This window comes from Heptranchias perlo, chromosome 23 (genome assembly GCF_035084215.1).
Source record: "Heptranchias perlo isolate sHepPer1 chromosome 23, sHepPer1.hap1, whole genome shotgun sequence".
In the NCBI taxonomy this organism is placed as follows: domain Eukaryota; kingdom Metazoa; phylum Chordata; class Chondrichthyes; order Hexanchiformes; family Hexanchidae; genus Heptranchias; species Heptranchias perlo.
Genome location: NC_090347.1, coordinates 26,827,407 through 26,845,493, shown reverse-complemented (window position 1 = coordinate 26,845,493; position 18,087 = coordinate 26,827,407). Strand labels below are relative to the sequence as shown.

Genomic DNA, 18,087 nt, shown 5'->3' with positions numbered 1-18,087 from the left:
AGATTTTGAATTTTATGAAATGTTTAAGGAACTATTTTGTCTTATGTTTCAATTTGCTTTAACTGGATCACTCTTATGCAAAATTGTGCGCTTAAGCAGCAGATTGAGCTATGACATAGTAAATGCTCAAATCCATGGGATTTCTTGTGGAATCAATAGATCACTTCACCTAGTGCAGTAAAAAGGGACCCAGTCATTTTCATGAAAAAAATGTCCTTCTTAAATGAAAGATCAGAAACATGATATACACAATAAAGCTCTTCGACCTCGAACTTCCAAGCTCTATTGTGACCTTCTCATGTTTGATATTTTTCATTTGAATCCATCACATCCCACTGCAGTTGGGATTCTCCCAGTACAAGAGAGACGAGGCTTCATCACCCTACACTGATGCAAACCCACAGCCCAGAGGTAAAAGGACAGTGCCATTGTGTGATCACTGCTCAGATTAATTCCCTAATTAATATCCAGTGGTTTTGGTTCAATCACTACTGTCCCCATTCTACTGTGAACAGCTTCTACATAAGGAAAAGCAGCTGAATAACTAATTACTTGAGCTGAAACTGACTGATATGGCTGAAAGCATTCAAGCAACAATCAGAGAAAATAGACTCAATCACTTTATGGGGTGCAGTGCAGCAGGAAGGCTTATTTCAATGGCTTCACATAAAGCAAAGATGAAACGGGTGAGGACAACCAGATTAGGATCAGAAATGAAGTATTTAGAACTTCAATAAGCGATACCAGCAAACCGAACAATTTTAAATCAATTGAGGAAATTTCAAAGTTCACAATTCTAAATTATCTGAAAACAAAGAGCACATTATAATAAAGCGAGGGCCACCTCTGACAAATTTGGACAAAGAGCAAGCAAACTTCTTGACCGCTACAGTAAAAAGAAAGAGGCCGTAATTTATTATTAGCTGGGCACAATTTATGACTGAATGAAAATCTCCAACAGTAGTTCATAATAAAAATGTCCTGTTAATATGAAAAGAGGTTGCTGTTGGCTGAAATTCTTTATCCCCTTTTGTGTCTAACACACTATTTTAAATAGACTAACAGAATGATGAATGTAGAAGTAAATTTTATATATCCTAGCAAATTACACTGTTACAAGCACATCTCTCCATCTTGATTTCATACAATTTAATGCAGAAGTCAGCAGATGTCATTAAAACAACTTATATTCAGTCACAGAGGTGGTTTCACTGAGGTTAGCCCATCACTGCCAGCTACAATATCAAACTAGCAAAAATGCACAGGTGTAATACAAGCCTGTATTTATCTGAACTTTAGTACATAAACTAAGGCACAGAAGCCATGTTACATCTCCCTGTTTTAGCTAAGTTTGTACAAACAAAGCTTTAAACATTAGTATTTTGTCTTGTGTTTCCTTCATGGTTAGAGTATAAAGTGCAATGTTTTGTGTAGAAGTAATACTAACTATAATTTCTTTCACAACCAGTGCATTCCTGCAATATCAAATAGGTAGCCAGTCCTATGTGTTATAGTAAGGAGCAAGATATAGAAGAATGAAGTTTAAACTAATTTGTATATTTCCTTCTTTACCAAATGTATTTCACACAATGGTGGGCATGAACAAATTTTGAGGGAATAGAGCAGGGTTAGGCCCTAATGGTTTGAAAGGGCCAACAGCAGTTTGGGTCCCATTTTCCTGAGTTCCCCCTCCCACAAGGCTGCTAGACCCTATGCTGCTAATACTGCCGGATCCTGGCAACCCCCCTCCAGTACCGGATTCTCTCCCCCTCCTCCCCCCGATCCCTCTCCCATGATGTTCAAAAACCCCTTCCTCAGTCCGAGTGGATCTCAGGACTCCTGCCCCCAAATTTCCTTTCCGCTCCCAGATTCTGGGACCCCCCCTCGCAGTGCTCACAAACCCACTGCACTGCATTCCCAGTACTACCCAATCCCCAGAACCATCCTAATGATGCCGAGGCCTCTCTTCCCAATGCCCTAAATCCCTCTCTGGAAGATCCCAGGACCTTTCCCAGTGTTTCTCGAACCTCCCTCCAGCGCTGCGGGAACCTTGAGATATTCTTCTAAATATCACTAGATGCTGTGACCCCATTCTTTTTACTGACAGACTCTGGGCCCTCTTTACAGTTCGAGGGCTGCCTCCAATGCGGATAAGTCAATGTTCCTGTTAATCAGACTTGGCATAGTACCTTGGGTTCTTAGAAAGCTTCCAACCGATCACGAGCAATATCATGGGAGATCTGCTCGCATTTAATTAATTGCCAGCTATCCTGCTGCCCCAGAAGCCATAGTTCACAAATTGAAGCTGCACTTTTTATTGAATAAATGTGCTAACTAAAGCCCAAATTGTGTCTCTAGACTCTACTTATTTAATTAATGCGCAGCTGCCAAGCTGACTGTAGACATAACTGAGAAACTGAGTTTTAGGGACAGGATTTTGGAGTTGCAATAGTGGCTCCAGTGGTGGGAGCAGCACTGAAAGGTAATTACAGGCAAGTAAAATGGTCATTTTAATAGACGTGATAGCACGACCAATTAAAAGTAATGGAAGCAGGTGTGACTTCAAGTATTACCAAGTGTCACAATTGTCGTAAAAACGGTGACAAAGGAAGTAAGAATGTGTGTCATTGGAAGTGTAAGAAATTGACACACACATTTGAAGATCTCAAGGCATTGCTCACTATGTGTCCAGCGATATGCTGAAATGCGATGTCTGAAGTGTGATAGTGTGTGATGGCTGAAACGTGATTCAAAGTAAGTTTGATGCTTGCAGGAAGTGTGCGCTCTACATAAGAGTTTCAATATGTTATAAACACACACAAGCAGATTTCCAATCAAGTTGCTCGCAGAAAATCAGATGATATGCTACTTTACAAGAACAAGAGTATTATACCATGTAATGCACAAGATATTGGCCCAGATTTTGCTGTCAAAATAACTGTGAGGCTAATGGCGTTCATGCTATTTATGCGCAAATGCTACAGCAACTTCAGGCGAAGGGCCGATGCGTGGTTCAATGTGGATATCCAAAATTTGCTGTCCGAGATGTGCCACTCCATCATTAGCTTCACAAAAACTGCATCTCGCTGTCACCATTGAAATGCACTGAACAGTGTGAAGTTCCTGTATTTGCTCAGTAGATACGACCTAAACTCGCCACAGAACGTTAAGTCTTGTCCATTCCAGTCTAAGTACCTTTTTAATGATGTGATAAGTGTTAATTACTGCCAACCTCTCTGGCACTGAAATTTAACTATTACAAGTGTGACGTCTCAAGGTTTTAATTGTTGTTGGAGATTTTAAAAATATGAAGTTTTCAATTAATTTTTTTTTTACTTTTCCTTTCTGTCTTTTTTATCTCTCTCTTAATCCAATCTTTCTTTCCCTCTTTTTATTTCTCTTTCTGTACCTGATTTGACATTGAATTCACTCACTCTAATTTACACTTCCTCCTCAGTCCTTGTGCTGTCAATCTCACAATCCATCAATCTGATTGGTTAAGGAGATACACAGTTACTTGCCCTGTTCACTCAGGTCCCAGATGCCCTATTTCTTTCACTGCGATGTTATCAGCTCGCACTTTCAGCAACATGCCACGCAAAAAATTTTAAAACCTAAATGTGCAAGGGCAAGTCTAACTAACGGCAGATGCCATTAGATGCTCTGCTACATCAAAATTTGCTTGCTGTTAAAGTGGAGCTGTGCCAAAAGGCCACAAAGTATAACTGTTGTTAAGTAAAAAACACACCCACAGGGTCAATTAGTGCTTAATTGTTGTTTGGTCATGGAACTTTGCAGATTCAAAAGTGCTCATTAGTTTCAGGCACCCAGCACTGACACGTTCTTTGTTTTAAGTGTATTTATAGAAGACAGTTAGAAGGCACTGTCATTCTGACATGTGTGAATAACATATCTTCTGTGTCTCTGCGCATTGCAAATGATCATCGTACCTGGCCTTTTTCAAAATACTTTTATGAAAAAGGCCAGGAACAAAAATTTGCATGGACGAAATGCTGCTAGACGTTATTAATGGGTTTCTGATGGTGTTGCTGACAGTAAGTTGGATGATATGCTGGTTTATAAGGACAGAAGTGTAATGCAGAAGGGAGAACCTTGTCCCTTTAAGGCCACAAAATCTTACTGTTGATAAACAGAGGGACAGGCCATTTAGGAGCTTAATTATTTCTTGGTCAGGGAGATTGAAAATTGAAATGTACTTGCCTGTTTCAGCCACCAGCTGAGAAACACAAGATTTTAAAATTGTTCTGTGTCAGTGTGACGTATTCAGTAACATCTGTGCATGCTGATGTACTGTTTTTAATAAATTAATAGATATATATGGATATAGACAAACAATTGAATTACTTGCATTATGGGTGGGTGGAATGCAATAATGCTGACTGTATGTGAGGATACAGGGATACTGCTGAGTCTATAACTAACTTACATTATATGACCTACCTGTATAGTGGCCTCCCTGCATGCTCCCATGGTGATTGCACACAGCATATAGGTCATACACAAAGTTTTCGTGATTACTCCCAGAAGCAGCACGTGGTCGCCGCCATGGTGACCAGTGGGTTAAAAAGTTCTTGGCACTTTGAGTTCGCTTCACGACATGAGGTGTCATATCGAGGCCAATTAATGGAAATTTTACCAGAGTAGAAAGCTTGGTTCTTCTCTCTCCCACCTGAAAAATTGAAATGTTACATGACATTAACTTGCTACGGTTTAGTTAACATTATACTAAAATCCCTGAAAATAAAGAGTTGCCAGCATAATTTTGTTAATAGTTTATTGATTTGCAATATTGTTTTAATGCTCATAATTCACAGGTGGTGAATTCCATGAATTACAACACTAATGCAAAATCAACAGAATCACAAGTCAACAGCTCCACATACAATTAAACATTATGAACTCCACAACCTTATAAAATTATAGGGGTCGCGTTTCTGCTAGTTATATCAGCGCAATCAGCTGAACCAGTGCAAAATATCGGGGAATTTTAAACGCAGGTGAGTTATGCCCAAAACCATTAACGTTCGTATTTTCCGTGATCTTTTATGCTGGTTCAAGATTCAATTGGCCTGCATCAGGCCTCGCCCACAAAACTGACCACACCCCAGATCAAAATTGCGAGTATCCACCGATTGCGCTGGTTCGAGAAGGCTCTTCAAATTGCATTCATTTTCTTCGGCGCACGGGCACGTTTTTCAAGTTTTTTCATATCAAGAAATATTTAATTTGCTAAGAAATTGACTAATGTACACCAATGAAACTATTAAATAGTTCAGTATAGTTTTCTTAAGTAATTTTCAGTTATTTTAAATCAGGTTACTCACAGGTAGGGGACTGCTCACCCTTATTAAAAATGGAAACAATTTTACAACACCAAGTTATAGTGAATTCACCTGAGGAAGGAGGAAGCCTCCGAAAGCTTGTGAATTTCAAATAAAATTGCTGGACTATAACTTGGTGTTGTAAAATTGTTTACAATTGTCAACCCCAGTCCATCACCGGCATCTCCACATTATTAAAAATGCTAATTTTTGGTGATAAACTGCACCAGGTTACCACTCTTAAATACATCAAGGAATACTCTTTAATGGAAGGAAAAAAAAAACGATTATGTTCTCTTACGCTGCCCGATTGCGCTAGCTCATGGAAGATTTTACGTTTGTGATTATGCAAATGAATTTTAACGGAAGCTTGAGGTGCAACCTAACCAGCACAATTTCAAGCGCATTTTAGGTGCAAATTCCTGATTGCGTCCAAAACGTACACCCAACCCTGTAATGTTTATTTTGAGAATTCATTGTAACTTCAGTAGAGGCTGTGTAATTACTTGTGCTTCCTGTGTGGGTGTGAAATGATTATACCTACCAACAGCTGCTCATCCTTCACAATATAAAAACCATATTAAATAGCCTCTCTACAACAATGATCATAACACACTTTTTATGCAGCTCCCAAAGACAGCCAACTCATACCAAAGGCATTGTAAAGTAAAAGAAAAGGTTTAAATAAATCACAGAGCTATTTTCTCACACAAACCTGTCGAAATCGCTTCAGGTGAATTATAAGAATGTCAGGCAAAGTCCATAGATTAAGTTTGACCATCCCCTGCTGGAGATTTTTACAGTGTGAGCATCGCCAGGCATCATCAGGAGCTAACTGTAGAGAAACAAGTGAATCACATCAACATTCTAAATCTTTTCGAACACTGGAGGTATAGCTTGCAACAGAAAATGAGAGATCATGTTTATTGTATGTCCTCTTCGCACTACAATAGATTACAATGCGTGCGCTGGCATAACATCATGCCATGCCACAAATTTACAACCAATAATTCATGACCAGTAATTCACCACTTGGTAAAATGCGATTTCAGCTGGACTGCTGGAAGGTGAGTGGCAATCCAAAAGGACAAAGAAAATATAAATCTCATACATCAGGGGAAGGGCAAGCAGCTCTCGCGTACCTCCTGGGGACTGATTGCAGCATGTGCTTGGCAGAGACCTGATAGCAAGTCACTTACTCAACCTCTTAATCGGGAATGGTTGATGGTATGAGAGGAGTTTGAAAAATATGGGAGAAATAAGTAGGCAATAGCGATCACAGCATAATAAGGTTTAAGATAAAGATTAAGAAAGACATAAGTAAGACAAAGACCAAAGTAATAAATTGGAAAAAAGCTGATTTTCAGGTGTTGAGAATGGAACCAGGGAAAATAAACTGGAAAAATTTACTGGTGACCAAGAGAGTCCAGGAGAAATACAGCCCAGGGGAAAGCAAGAACAAACTAGTCAGTAATGATACACCATGGATGAATAAGGAAATAAGGGCAAAATTGAAACTAAAGAAAAAGGAATAAACTAAGTCCATCAAAGGAGAGGATGACAAAAGAGAATATGAAAAGGTTAAGAAAGAAGTTTAAAAAAAATAAGGAAGGCAAAGAGAAACTACAAAATTAAATTATCAAGGAATATAAAAATAATTGGTAAAGTATTCTACAGAAACATAAATAACAAAAGAAAAAATCAGGATAAGGATGGGGCCACAAAGGGATACACGTTAAACTTACAGGTAATGACAGTGAAAAGGCAGAAATATTAAATAATTACTTTGCCTCAGTATTTACCAGGGAGACCAGCATGGTAGGCATGACATTAGAAGAAGAGATTAAAAAAGACATTTAAGATAGAAAGGGGGGAGATAATTGATAAACTAACCAAACTTAGAGAGGATAAAACCCCTGGTCCAGATGGATTGCATCCATGCATATTGAAAGAAGTTAGGGAAGAGGTACCAGGGGCACTATTATATATATAAATTAATTAGAAAAGGTAATAGTGCCAGAGGACTGGTGAACAGCTAATGTGATTCCTATATTTAAAAAGGGAGGTGGAACTAGTCCAGGGAACCACAGACCAATTAGCATAACATCGGTGATAGGAAAAATAATGAAATCCTTACTCAAAGATGCAATAGAAAAACATCTAGAAACCGAAAATATAATAAAGAATAGTCAGCACGGATTTCAAAAGGGAAGGTCATGCTTGACCAACCTTATTGAATTCTTTGAAGAAGTAACAAAAAGGATAGACAAGGGTAATGCAGTTGATGTAGGCAACTGTTTAGAGCCTTCCCGCCATTGTATACCGAGGGGCTGCAATCAGGGAAAACCTCCCCAGACAGAATGTAAAATTCAAATTGATGTAATGTACCTGTAATGAATCTGTAATGTACCTGTAATGAATCTGTAATCAATAATCTGTATTGAGTGTAATGCAATGAGGCACCCTAGAGTGTCATGAACTGTAATTATGTACAATGTGTTCATTGAACTGCACTTGATGTAACCTGCAAATTGTATAATCTGTATTGTGTACGTTTGGAATGTGATATGACGACTTTATTGTATGTATTGCTGCAAATTTTATGAATAAAGTATATTTTATGAAAAAAAAATCTTTCGATAAGGTTCCACATAGTAGACTCATGACTAAGGTCAGAGCATGTGGAGTCAAGGGACAAGTAGCAGAATGGATAGCAAGCTGGCTACAAAACAGAAAACAAGAGTAGGGATTAAAGATAGTTACTCTGACAGGCAAAGGGTCGGAAGTGGTGTTCCCCAAGGATTGGTGCAGGGACCACTGTTGATCACCATTTACATCAACGATTTGGACTCAGGAATCGGAAGTACAATTTCAAAATTTGCGGACGACACCAAATTGGGGAGTATAGTTAATTCTGGGGAGGACTGCGACAAAATGCAGGAAGATATTAATAAATTTACAGAATGGCCGTGTAATTGGCAAATGAATTTCAATATAGATAACTGTGAGATATTATATTTTGGTAGGAAGAATAAGAGGGCCACGTACTGCTCGGATAATAAGAGTCTAAATGGGGTAGAGGAATGTTAAGTGTATCTATGTGACATATCAATTAGTGTTAAATTATATTCAGGTGGTGGGTATCAATTTGGGGGCCTCTTGTATCCATTTATAGGAGGGTGTGTAATGTTGAGCTGTGTGAATAAAGACTTGGAAGCAACTGAAAACCAGGCTCTAGTACTCTATTCTTCACCACCTGGCTATCCAATTCAGAACAAGGAGCAGAGGGATCTGAGGTGTACAGATACACAAATCACTAAAAGTAGCACTGCAGGTTAATAAGGCCATAGAATAAGCAAACCAAGCACTGGGGTTCATTTCTAGAGGGATAGAATTGAAAAGCAGAGAAGTTATATTAAATTTGTACAGAACCTTGTATATAGTTATGATCTGGAATGCGCTGCCTGAAAGGGTGGTGGAAGCAGATTCTATCATGGCTTTCAAAAAGGAATTGAATAAATACTTGAGGGGAAAATATTTGCAGGGCTGCGGGGAAAGAGTGGGGGAATAGGACTAACTGGATTGCTCTTACAAAGAGCCGGCACATGCCGAATGGCTTCCTTCTGTGCTGTAAACATTCTATGATTCTAACCTTGGTTAGGCCACATTTGGAGTGCTGTCAACAGTTTTGGTATCCATATTATAAAAAGGATATAGAGGCACTGGAGAAGTTGCAAAAAAGATTTACTAGGATGGTACCAGAACAGCGAGGTTATACCTCTCAGGAAAGATTGAGCAGGCTGGGGCTTTTTACTCTAGAAAATAGAAGACTGAGGGGTGAGCTGATATAGGTCTTTAAGATCATGAAAGGGTTTGATAGGGTAGATGTGGAGAAGATGTTTCCACTTGCAGGGGAGACCAGAACTAGGGGCCATAAATATAAGATAGTCGCTAATCAATCCAATAGGGAATTCAGGAGAAACTTCTTTACCCAGAGAGTGGTTAGGATGTGGAACTTGCTGCCACAAGGAGTAGTTGAGGCGACTAGCATCGGTACATTTAAGGGGAAGCTAGATAAACATGAGGGAGAAAGGAATAGAAGGATATGCTGATAGGGTTAGTTGAAGTAGGAAGGGAAGAGGCTCATGTGGAGCATAAACACTGGCATGGACCTGCTGGGCCGAATGGCCTGTTTCTGTGCTGTACATTCTGTGTAATTCTACGTAAAATAAAGACTTGGCTTCAACACTGGATTTGTCAGATTAATCCCAATTATGTTAGACACGTGCTTCAGAAATAACCACCAACCTGGGTGTTCTTGAGATTTTTTACATTGCAGAGAGATCAGCTTCCATTGATAATTTTTAAAGTATGCAGCAGAACTCATATGATGTGCACAAACTTTTTCTTTGACCAGTAATGGGTGCACTGTGCTATATTTGATGGACAGTCTAACTTCCCATCTTACCTGTTCCTCCTTTGTATACAATTCAAAGCACTCGGCCAATGTACAGCTGTGCGCCTGCTGATGTGCCTGCTGCTGAGACCGAACACTCTCTGCGTCCTGGACAACTTCTTCTTGAATACTTCCAAATAAGCTGAAAAACAAAAAGATTCCACTGTGGTTACACACGGTAATGAAGCCCTATTGCTCTTTACAAATGGAAACAGGGGTGCATAGGAACATACAGCACTGGAAAGCCGCTGCAGTCCAACTGGCCAGTCCTAAACTTAGAAAGTTACCACATTCAACTCTATCACTTATATCTCTCAATCGTTTCTTTTGCCAAAAATGTAGTTCACGCTTAAGTTTGCTGAGGCTATCAGCCCCGTCGTCTGCCTGTTTCATGCATTCGCCATCCTCTGTTTGAAGTACTTAAATCAAAACTGTCTATCCACCATCCCTATTCTGAGCTTGAATTCATGGTTAGAGTTTGATGTCAAACAATTTATGAGGGTTCAGTACCACACCCCTTATAATTTTAAAAAACCTCAATATGTGCTCCCCTGAGCTCCCTTTTCTCCGATGTGAACATTCGTAGCTTAGTTTGTCTTTCCTCATAGCTCAGATACCCTAATCCCCAATATCGATTTAATTGATCTTCACTGTAAATTAGGATGACTCCATTGTAGTACAGTGACCAGAAATGTATGTGGTACTTCAGGTTGGGCCAAAGAAATGTCTAATACAAGCTGATTATTGCTTCCTGGGATTTACATTCTATCACAGTGACCATACACCAAAAGATCTTGCTGGCCTTGTTTAATGTTGCAAGTTGTACTGATGGTTTCAATAAGCTATCCTCAGATCCAGTATATCCAGATCCCTTTCCTATGTTGTGTCCTGCGGCCTACCATCATTCATATATTCTCATTGCTTATTCCCTTTGCCCAGTCCCTTCACCTTGCATTTGACCACATTAAATGACATCTGTCACTTGTCAGCCTGCTACCCGGATCTCCCCAGAGGCAGTGGTCATGTGGCAGGCAAAGCTCCTGCCATTTCAAAGATGTGCTGGGATTCCACAGAGCAGAAAATCCTGGTCCTAGTATCCGCACTCGCAGTGTAGGTTCCTTAACCATTTGAGACATTTAACAGTCCAGTGCCAGGTCCATATACTCCATTATTGATCCCCTAATTTATTCCTGTTTCCCATCATTCTGATTACATTCCTGTGAAGTGTCTTGGGACATTTTACTGCATTAAAAACACAATATAAATGCAAGGTGCTGTTATAACATTTGATCTCTTAACACACTCCCCTTATTTGAGTATAACGTACCACATTTGGCTTATCTTCTTGACCTGGTGGCATTTAACAGAGTAGTTTTTTTCCCTCTTAATATCGCTTACCTCAATTCAGAGTTTCCATTACGTATGAGCCCAATTCAGACTTCTCTGTCGTAGGTATCATGTTTTCTCCCACATAAAAAGCCACAATCCCTCCTGGTTTAACTTTTCTAACCTTGCAGAACAAGTTCTATCCCTGTAAATCTCCCCCCTCCCCCACAACCAATATATATCAAATTAACAAAGTTTTTGTGATATCTATATCATACGAATGTAGGTCAGATTACTTTAATGTGTATGTGTCACAGCTCGGGATTCTCTGCGACACCTAAAGGTTTGGCAGCGACAGGCTGCAAAGGGAGAACCTGTGCTCTGGTCAGGAAGAGTTTGTGCTTTTGTGTTAAGTAAAGGGCCTTTCCAAAGTGGGCTAGTGTATGCACGTTCTTTAGTTATTTTTGTAATAGCATGTGAATAGTAGTTACACTGATTGTACTATGTGTCTCTCATCATACTCACTGGTCTGTACGTATTGCCTACTGCAGGATAAAGCAGCTTATGAACTGAACCCAACGTCATCTCAGCCAGTGTTAACTTGGTCCGCATTCAAAGAGATTACATGTGCACAAGACAAAGAGATCTGGCCCAGAATTCAAGGAAGTTTCATTTTACACTGCCGTTTCCTGCACTAATATATACAGGACATTGGGAGTCCAGACTGCGTAGGGGAGCTGCTGACACCACGCAACCTGAGTGGATATATGCGTCAGGCCTGAATTTGTACAAATGCAATTAGATCTATTGGCCCTACACTCTGCACTTATGGATTTCATTAACTGCAAAGAACTTAGCCATCCTTACTTTTATCTTGTATGCTGTATCAATTTGCTTGATGGGGTTCCCGTTCCTTCATATTCATAATCCATCAGGATGCTCACTTCCAGTGATAGCATGCCCCACTGCTCATTTTACATTACAGCACATGTTGAGCAGATTTTAACAATACGTTCCTGCAGATGAAAGTCAAATACTTATCCACCTTGAGTGTCTGCATTTCCTGACTCACCTATCTTTAGTCCTTTGATCCCATTCCAAAACAAGCTTTATATGTGGGGGCCCACCTGCACCACAGGAACGTAATGCCCTAAAAATGACAAGTACATGTTAGAATCACTCAGCAAAAGTTTCACGCATGTCCCTTCCATTAAAAGCAGCAGCAGACACCAAAGTAGTACAAATATAGGAGAGAGCGGCAAATGCATAAGCACCCCAACATTAGCAATCAAGCTCAACCTGTCAAAGGTGTGGTGCTCTGCAGTTTGATAGTGACCGTAATAATCGTTTAATGTGTGATGTAGCAGCCTTGTTATTGCTGTCAACTAAAACCCGACTGAGGGATGATCAGGGCTTCTTCCTTCCAAGACAACAGCTGTGTAGGACTATCCAGTTAGCTATTCCCTGCTAAGATAATGGTTTGCTTTTGAACCTTGCAAAACAAATTATTGGTCTTGTCTAAATTGCACTGTCCCAAGAGACATGGTGGCCGATTTTAACTGGATTCATACTATAGTGTGGATATAGTGCAGTGCTGATATGAACTGGTCAGGACCTGACCTGACTCTATTGTCAAAGGGAATGAGCACAGGGAGAATCTTTCCTCCAAGTCAGGCCCTGACTCTAAATTTACATGACAAATGTTGCACCAGTGCAAAGTAGTTTCACTTCAACAACAGAAACAGATTATACTTCCACATAAATGGGGCCTTTAATGTAATAAAATGTCCCTGAGCACTTCAAAAAGGCAGGATAACTGGAGGCAGGGTAATGGAAGAAGGATTAGGGGGAGTAACCTAAAGTGAGTCAGAGGTAAATTTTGAGGAGATTTCTGAAGGGAGGCAGAGAGATAACAAGACAGAGGGGCCAAAGGAGAGCGTTGCGGAATGTAGGCGTGAAATGGCTGAGGACTCTGCACCAAAAAGAGGAATGAAGAGAAAGGGGAATTTAAAGGAAGTCAGAATCTGAAGAGCAGAGGGTGGATACAGGAACATAGAGCTGAACGAGGTTGCAGAGGTATGGAGTGTCGATGAGGTCAAGGATTTTGAAGTTGATATGCAGGTAGATAGGGGGCCAGTGAAGGTTCGCAAGCACAAGGGAATTTGGAGAATGAGACTTAACGTGGGATAGGAGGAGGATGGTGGAATTTCAGATAATTTGCAATTTATATGGAAGAACTCGGAAGCTGGCAAAGAGAGTACCGGAGTAAGAGAGTCTGGAGGTGATGAAGGCATTGATAAAAATACCAGTTGCAATGTGAACAAAGTAGTGGCAGAGGCCAGCAATGCTGTGGAGGTAGAAACAGATGGTCTTGGTGGTGACAAGGAAGTGGCATTTGAAGCCCAGCTCAGTGTCAAACAGGCCAGCGAGGTTGTGCACAACACAACAATTATAGGATAAATGCAGCCTTGGATAATCTATGCAAGTGTCTGCCTACATCTGAGAATTTAAGAAAAATATAACTGGGGCATGCCTCCTACAGCCCCTTTCGTGCAGAACAACAATGTTTTGGGCATGCTTGCAGCTGTTATTGCATAAGGAAGTGGTAGAAAGTAGGCTGCTCCTGGCCTGTTGAAAAATAAAATCAAACCCTTAAAAATAACGACTGTCTGGTTACGGATTAAAAAAATACTTATTTTAGTTTCACCACACATTCCCCTCAAGCCACTTGAAAAATCTCAACCAGTAGGTAGGAAACCTTGAACTATACATACAAGTAAATGTGCTCTTTGATAGTAATAATAGTTCTCTGGCTGCCTTCAGCAGATAAAAGGTTGGTTGACATCAACAGACAGAACTGATCACAGTTAGAAAACAAGTATGCATTTTGATGAAGTGTGCACCACAATGAGTTGAAACTTCAAGGCTGAGGTACAATTATATGTACAGAAACAAGACATTGTATAAAGCGAAGGTTTCCAAAATGCACAATAAATAAATTGAACAATGGATTCATAACGGGCTAGAGCAAACAGCAGGTCAATAACAATGACACTAATCTCAGTCAACATAATTTGGTGGTGGGGAGAAGAACAATCAGGAAATCTAATTGGCCATGTTGAATTTTCCTCAGCTTGATAGTTTCAGAGGAACTACATTTGTATTTAAGTTAGATTAAATTGTTACTAGCAAACTCAAGTTTACATTCCTTCTCCATGGAGAGGCCAAATTTGTCTCCAGCAATTGAATCGATCAAAATCAAATAACCAGAGTGGCTGTGTCCAGTTAGCAATGTAAGATCAACAATATAAGATTACTGTGGGAAAGGCTGACAAATATACACCAGTATCACTCAGTCTGTTAAATTAAGTGCAGAGCTCACTTTGTTAGTGAATTTTCAGTTCACAGACAATTATCTTTTCAGATGATTGTGATCTTAATTCCACTTCCATGTCCATTTCTCAAGTGCTTGCACTTGAAAATGACACTGGAGGAGAATTATTATTTCAAGTAGCAAAGGAACAACGATGTAAACTATCTCCCACAAGAATCATTAGAAATGGTCAGAAAATGAAACACAGGTGGTGAAATTGTGTTTACGATATTAGTAACTAATAAGTGAATATATTGGTATGAAACTTCTCTGTCCACATTTTTAACAAAAATGGTTTGACTTTACACGGTGTACGGATGACAAGACACCTTCTTTAATTTGCTTTAAATCAAATACAAGAGTTATATATCTCAAAACTACTCAACTCTCTCATACAAAGATTTTCAAACTCAAATGGTCTCCTTCCTACAGTACAAGGTGCATTTACCCAGCCTCAAATCAATGCCAATATCAAGAACTCCTCCCCAATAGATCTCATTTTAAAAATCAGTTTAACAGAACATTCTCCCCACCAGTCGGGGAGAATGTAGAGCAAGGTGGAGGATGCAGAGAAGTGGGTCCCCTAAGCAATTTTCCACTGCCAACTGCCCCAGATTCCTTGAAAAATTAGGTGTTATTCGAATGGAGAAGATTGAGGGGAAATTTGATGAAAGGAATAGCAGATAGATTATTGCCATTTGTATGTAAATTGAAGACACGAGGCTATGACCTCATGATAAGCACTAGATGTGTGTAAAAGATGAGGCAAGAAGTGGATGAAAAAGATTGAAAGAGCAGGAAGCTCTGACCGTGTCCTCCCTCATACAACACAACCAAAAACAAATGATCTGGTCATTCATTCGCTGTTTACGGGAAGATGCTGTGTGCCACATTTGTCTACAAAAACAATAGGGACTACATAAGTAGTCCATTGGTTGTAAAGTGGGATATCCTGTGGATGTAATAAAGTGCTACATAGATGCAAGTTCTTTTGATAAATGAATGAGACGATTAGCCAAACTTGATCCTGTCCTCACCCAATGTTCAGACACACAGACTTCTAACACTCATTGGAAAGTGATAAAGACCATGAATCCGAGCAAATTTCCCCCTGTTTAATTGTAGCACCCTGCTGCCATCTCACCAGAGATCAGCTAACTCCCCAGGAATGAACCTGGGATCTTCGTGCTCTGTATAGCTTAGCGCTTCACTCGATAAACTCGCTGAGCCATCAGTGAATTAAAATGTAGTTATTAGCTGCATGTCATTTCCTGATGCTTAGAGGCTTCAGAAGAAAATGCTATGAAGAGATAGAAAACAACGATTGAACAAAAAGATGACTTTTCCTCGTAATACAAAGGAAAAAACAACAACAAATCGAAAATAAAAATTCACAAGTAGATCAAAGGTTACATTTTGTTGCCAAGGTAGCCTCGATCCCATCATGCAACAATGGGAAGGGTGTGAACGGAATTTAGGCAGCAAATCTGTAATAGAGGCGACAATTGATAAACCCTCTCTGAGGAACCCTAGAGAGGATTAAGCCCTTTATTATCTATGTGGCAAGTTTTACACTCCCTTTTGCCACATTTACCCACCGTGGTATGAAAAGTGTGAAAAATGGTTTGTTTACTTCAAATGCAATAATGGTTACATATCTGGCCTTCTGCCAGTAGATGGTGCTAATGTGATTTGTAAAGAAACTGAGTGGCAGAAAACTCAGTATAAGTGTTACATAAAACTTACTGCCTAACCATTGAAAGCAACTACAACATAGCTGCCACTGATTGAGGTTCTAACCTATGTGACCCATCTGAGTATAATTCATTCACATATATCAAACTTGAGTCACTTTTATTGTGGTAGAAATATAAGAATGATTCCTGATTCATTGTGGGATTCATAAAGCTTAGTTTGGCACAGTGAACCCACATGTCCTTCATTTTAAAAAGCTCTGTATACTTAACGCACATTTTAAAACGGGCAAGAAAAGATAACAACACAAATTTAAAACTTATTTAACTTGCATTACACTTTTCAAAATGCTGCTACATGAAAGAAAGACTTGCATTTATATGGCACCTGTCATGATCTCAGGATTTCCCAAGGTCTTTATAGCCAATTAAGTACTTTTGAAGTTCAGTCACTGTTGTAAAATAAGTGGCAGCCAATTCACGCACAGCAAGGTCCCACAAACAGCAACGTGATAATGACCAGATAATCTGTTCTAGTGATGTTGAGTGAGGGATAAATATTGGCCAGGACACAGGAAGAACTCTCTGATCTTTCTCGAATAATATCATGGGATCTTTTATGTCCATCTGAGAGGGCAGACAGGGTCTTGGTTTAACGTCTCATCTGAAAGACGGCACCTCCGACAGTGCAGCACTCCCTCAGTACTGCACTGAAGTGTCAGCCTAGATTTTTTGCTCAAGTCTCTGAAATTATAAAATATTGGAATATATAATAAATTCGGTATGTGGGGCAAACGCTAAATTGAAAACTCATTATGAGTACTTGCAGTATCTACTACTCCTACAGGTGGTACTATGACAGGTATTTTCCATGTTAAAGGTATCGTTACACTTGTGACCCACAATAGCTGCCATTTTATAGTTAGAGTATATTACCCTGAGATTGCACCATCTGGCCACTAGATTCCCATAAATCGCCTAAACTGCCTGGGGTTGGACTTGTTAATTTTGCTCAGAGCTATGACTCTGAGTTGAAATGATACAATTTTTTTTCTTAATAACTGAAATTTATGTGATCCAAAATTTGGATTGTGCAGCCTTAGCATGGGAAATGTACCTAACTTCCCAGGATGCATCAGCATCAGCCAGCCGTACTTTTTTTTTGTCTTTTTGCTTTGTGTTCCATTAACTTTAAAAAGTGTATTACATTAAGGATGGGAGAAAGAGATAGAGAGATAAGACAAAGGGAGAGAAGTTAAGAGAGAGGGAGACTGACTGGGGTGAGAGAGAGAGAGATATGAGAAAGAGAGATTGGGGCAAATTGTAACTATCACCGCAAGGCGGAAAACTTGAGGTGGTAGATGGGACGCCCATTCGAATGGCCGATCCACTACACCCAGCTTCCTCCAGGAAAAGTTACTTCAATTTTTTTTTAAAAACACCAGTTGAATTTTGAAGCCAACTAATTATTTTCGCCTGACAGCGAGGAAAGATCAATACTAATTGTGCACATCGATGATTCTAATTTTTAACATCTATGAGACAAAGGGTTGGAGCACAAGCGAGACACCGATAAAGGGCAAGGCAGACTGATGGTTTCATTCTAATTTGATACTTTTAAAAAAACAAATTCAATTTTGACATCGAATAAAGTCTGTGAGAGAAACAGATAGGAAAGACACTGCAGAGGGTAGGAACATAGGAAGAAAAATTGGAACAGAAACATTCAGGAACAGGAACATGGGAACATTCAGCCCCTCGTGCTTGTTTCACCATTCAATTAGATCATGACTGATCTGTATCTTAATTCCATCTTGGTCCAATATCCCTTAATACCCTTGCCTAACAAAAATCTATCAATCTCAGTTTTGAAATTTTCAATTGACCTTGCCTCAA

General features: G+C 39.6%; 1 protein-coding gene across 1 annotated transcript in view; it reads right to left on the bottom strand.

Annotated features, from left to right (window-relative positions):
* The window catches only part of usp43a (ubiquitin specific peptidase 43a), a 356,354-nt gene that overhangs the window by 18,523 nt on the left and 319,744 nt on the right, over positions 1-18,087 (bottom strand). The window contains exons 10-13 of the mRNA XM_068004243.1: positions 12,197-12,274; positions 9,811-9,940; positions 6,058-6,177; positions 4,462-4,690 (exon numbers count right to left, since the gene is read on the bottom strand). Of these exons, the coding sequence (XP_067860344.1) occupies positions 4,462-4,690; positions 6,058-6,177; positions 9,811-9,940; positions 12,197-12,274 (557 nt within the window). The remainder of the gene's footprint in view (positions 1-4,461; positions 4,691-6,057; positions 6,178-9,810; positions 9,941-12,196; positions 12,275-18,087) is intronic.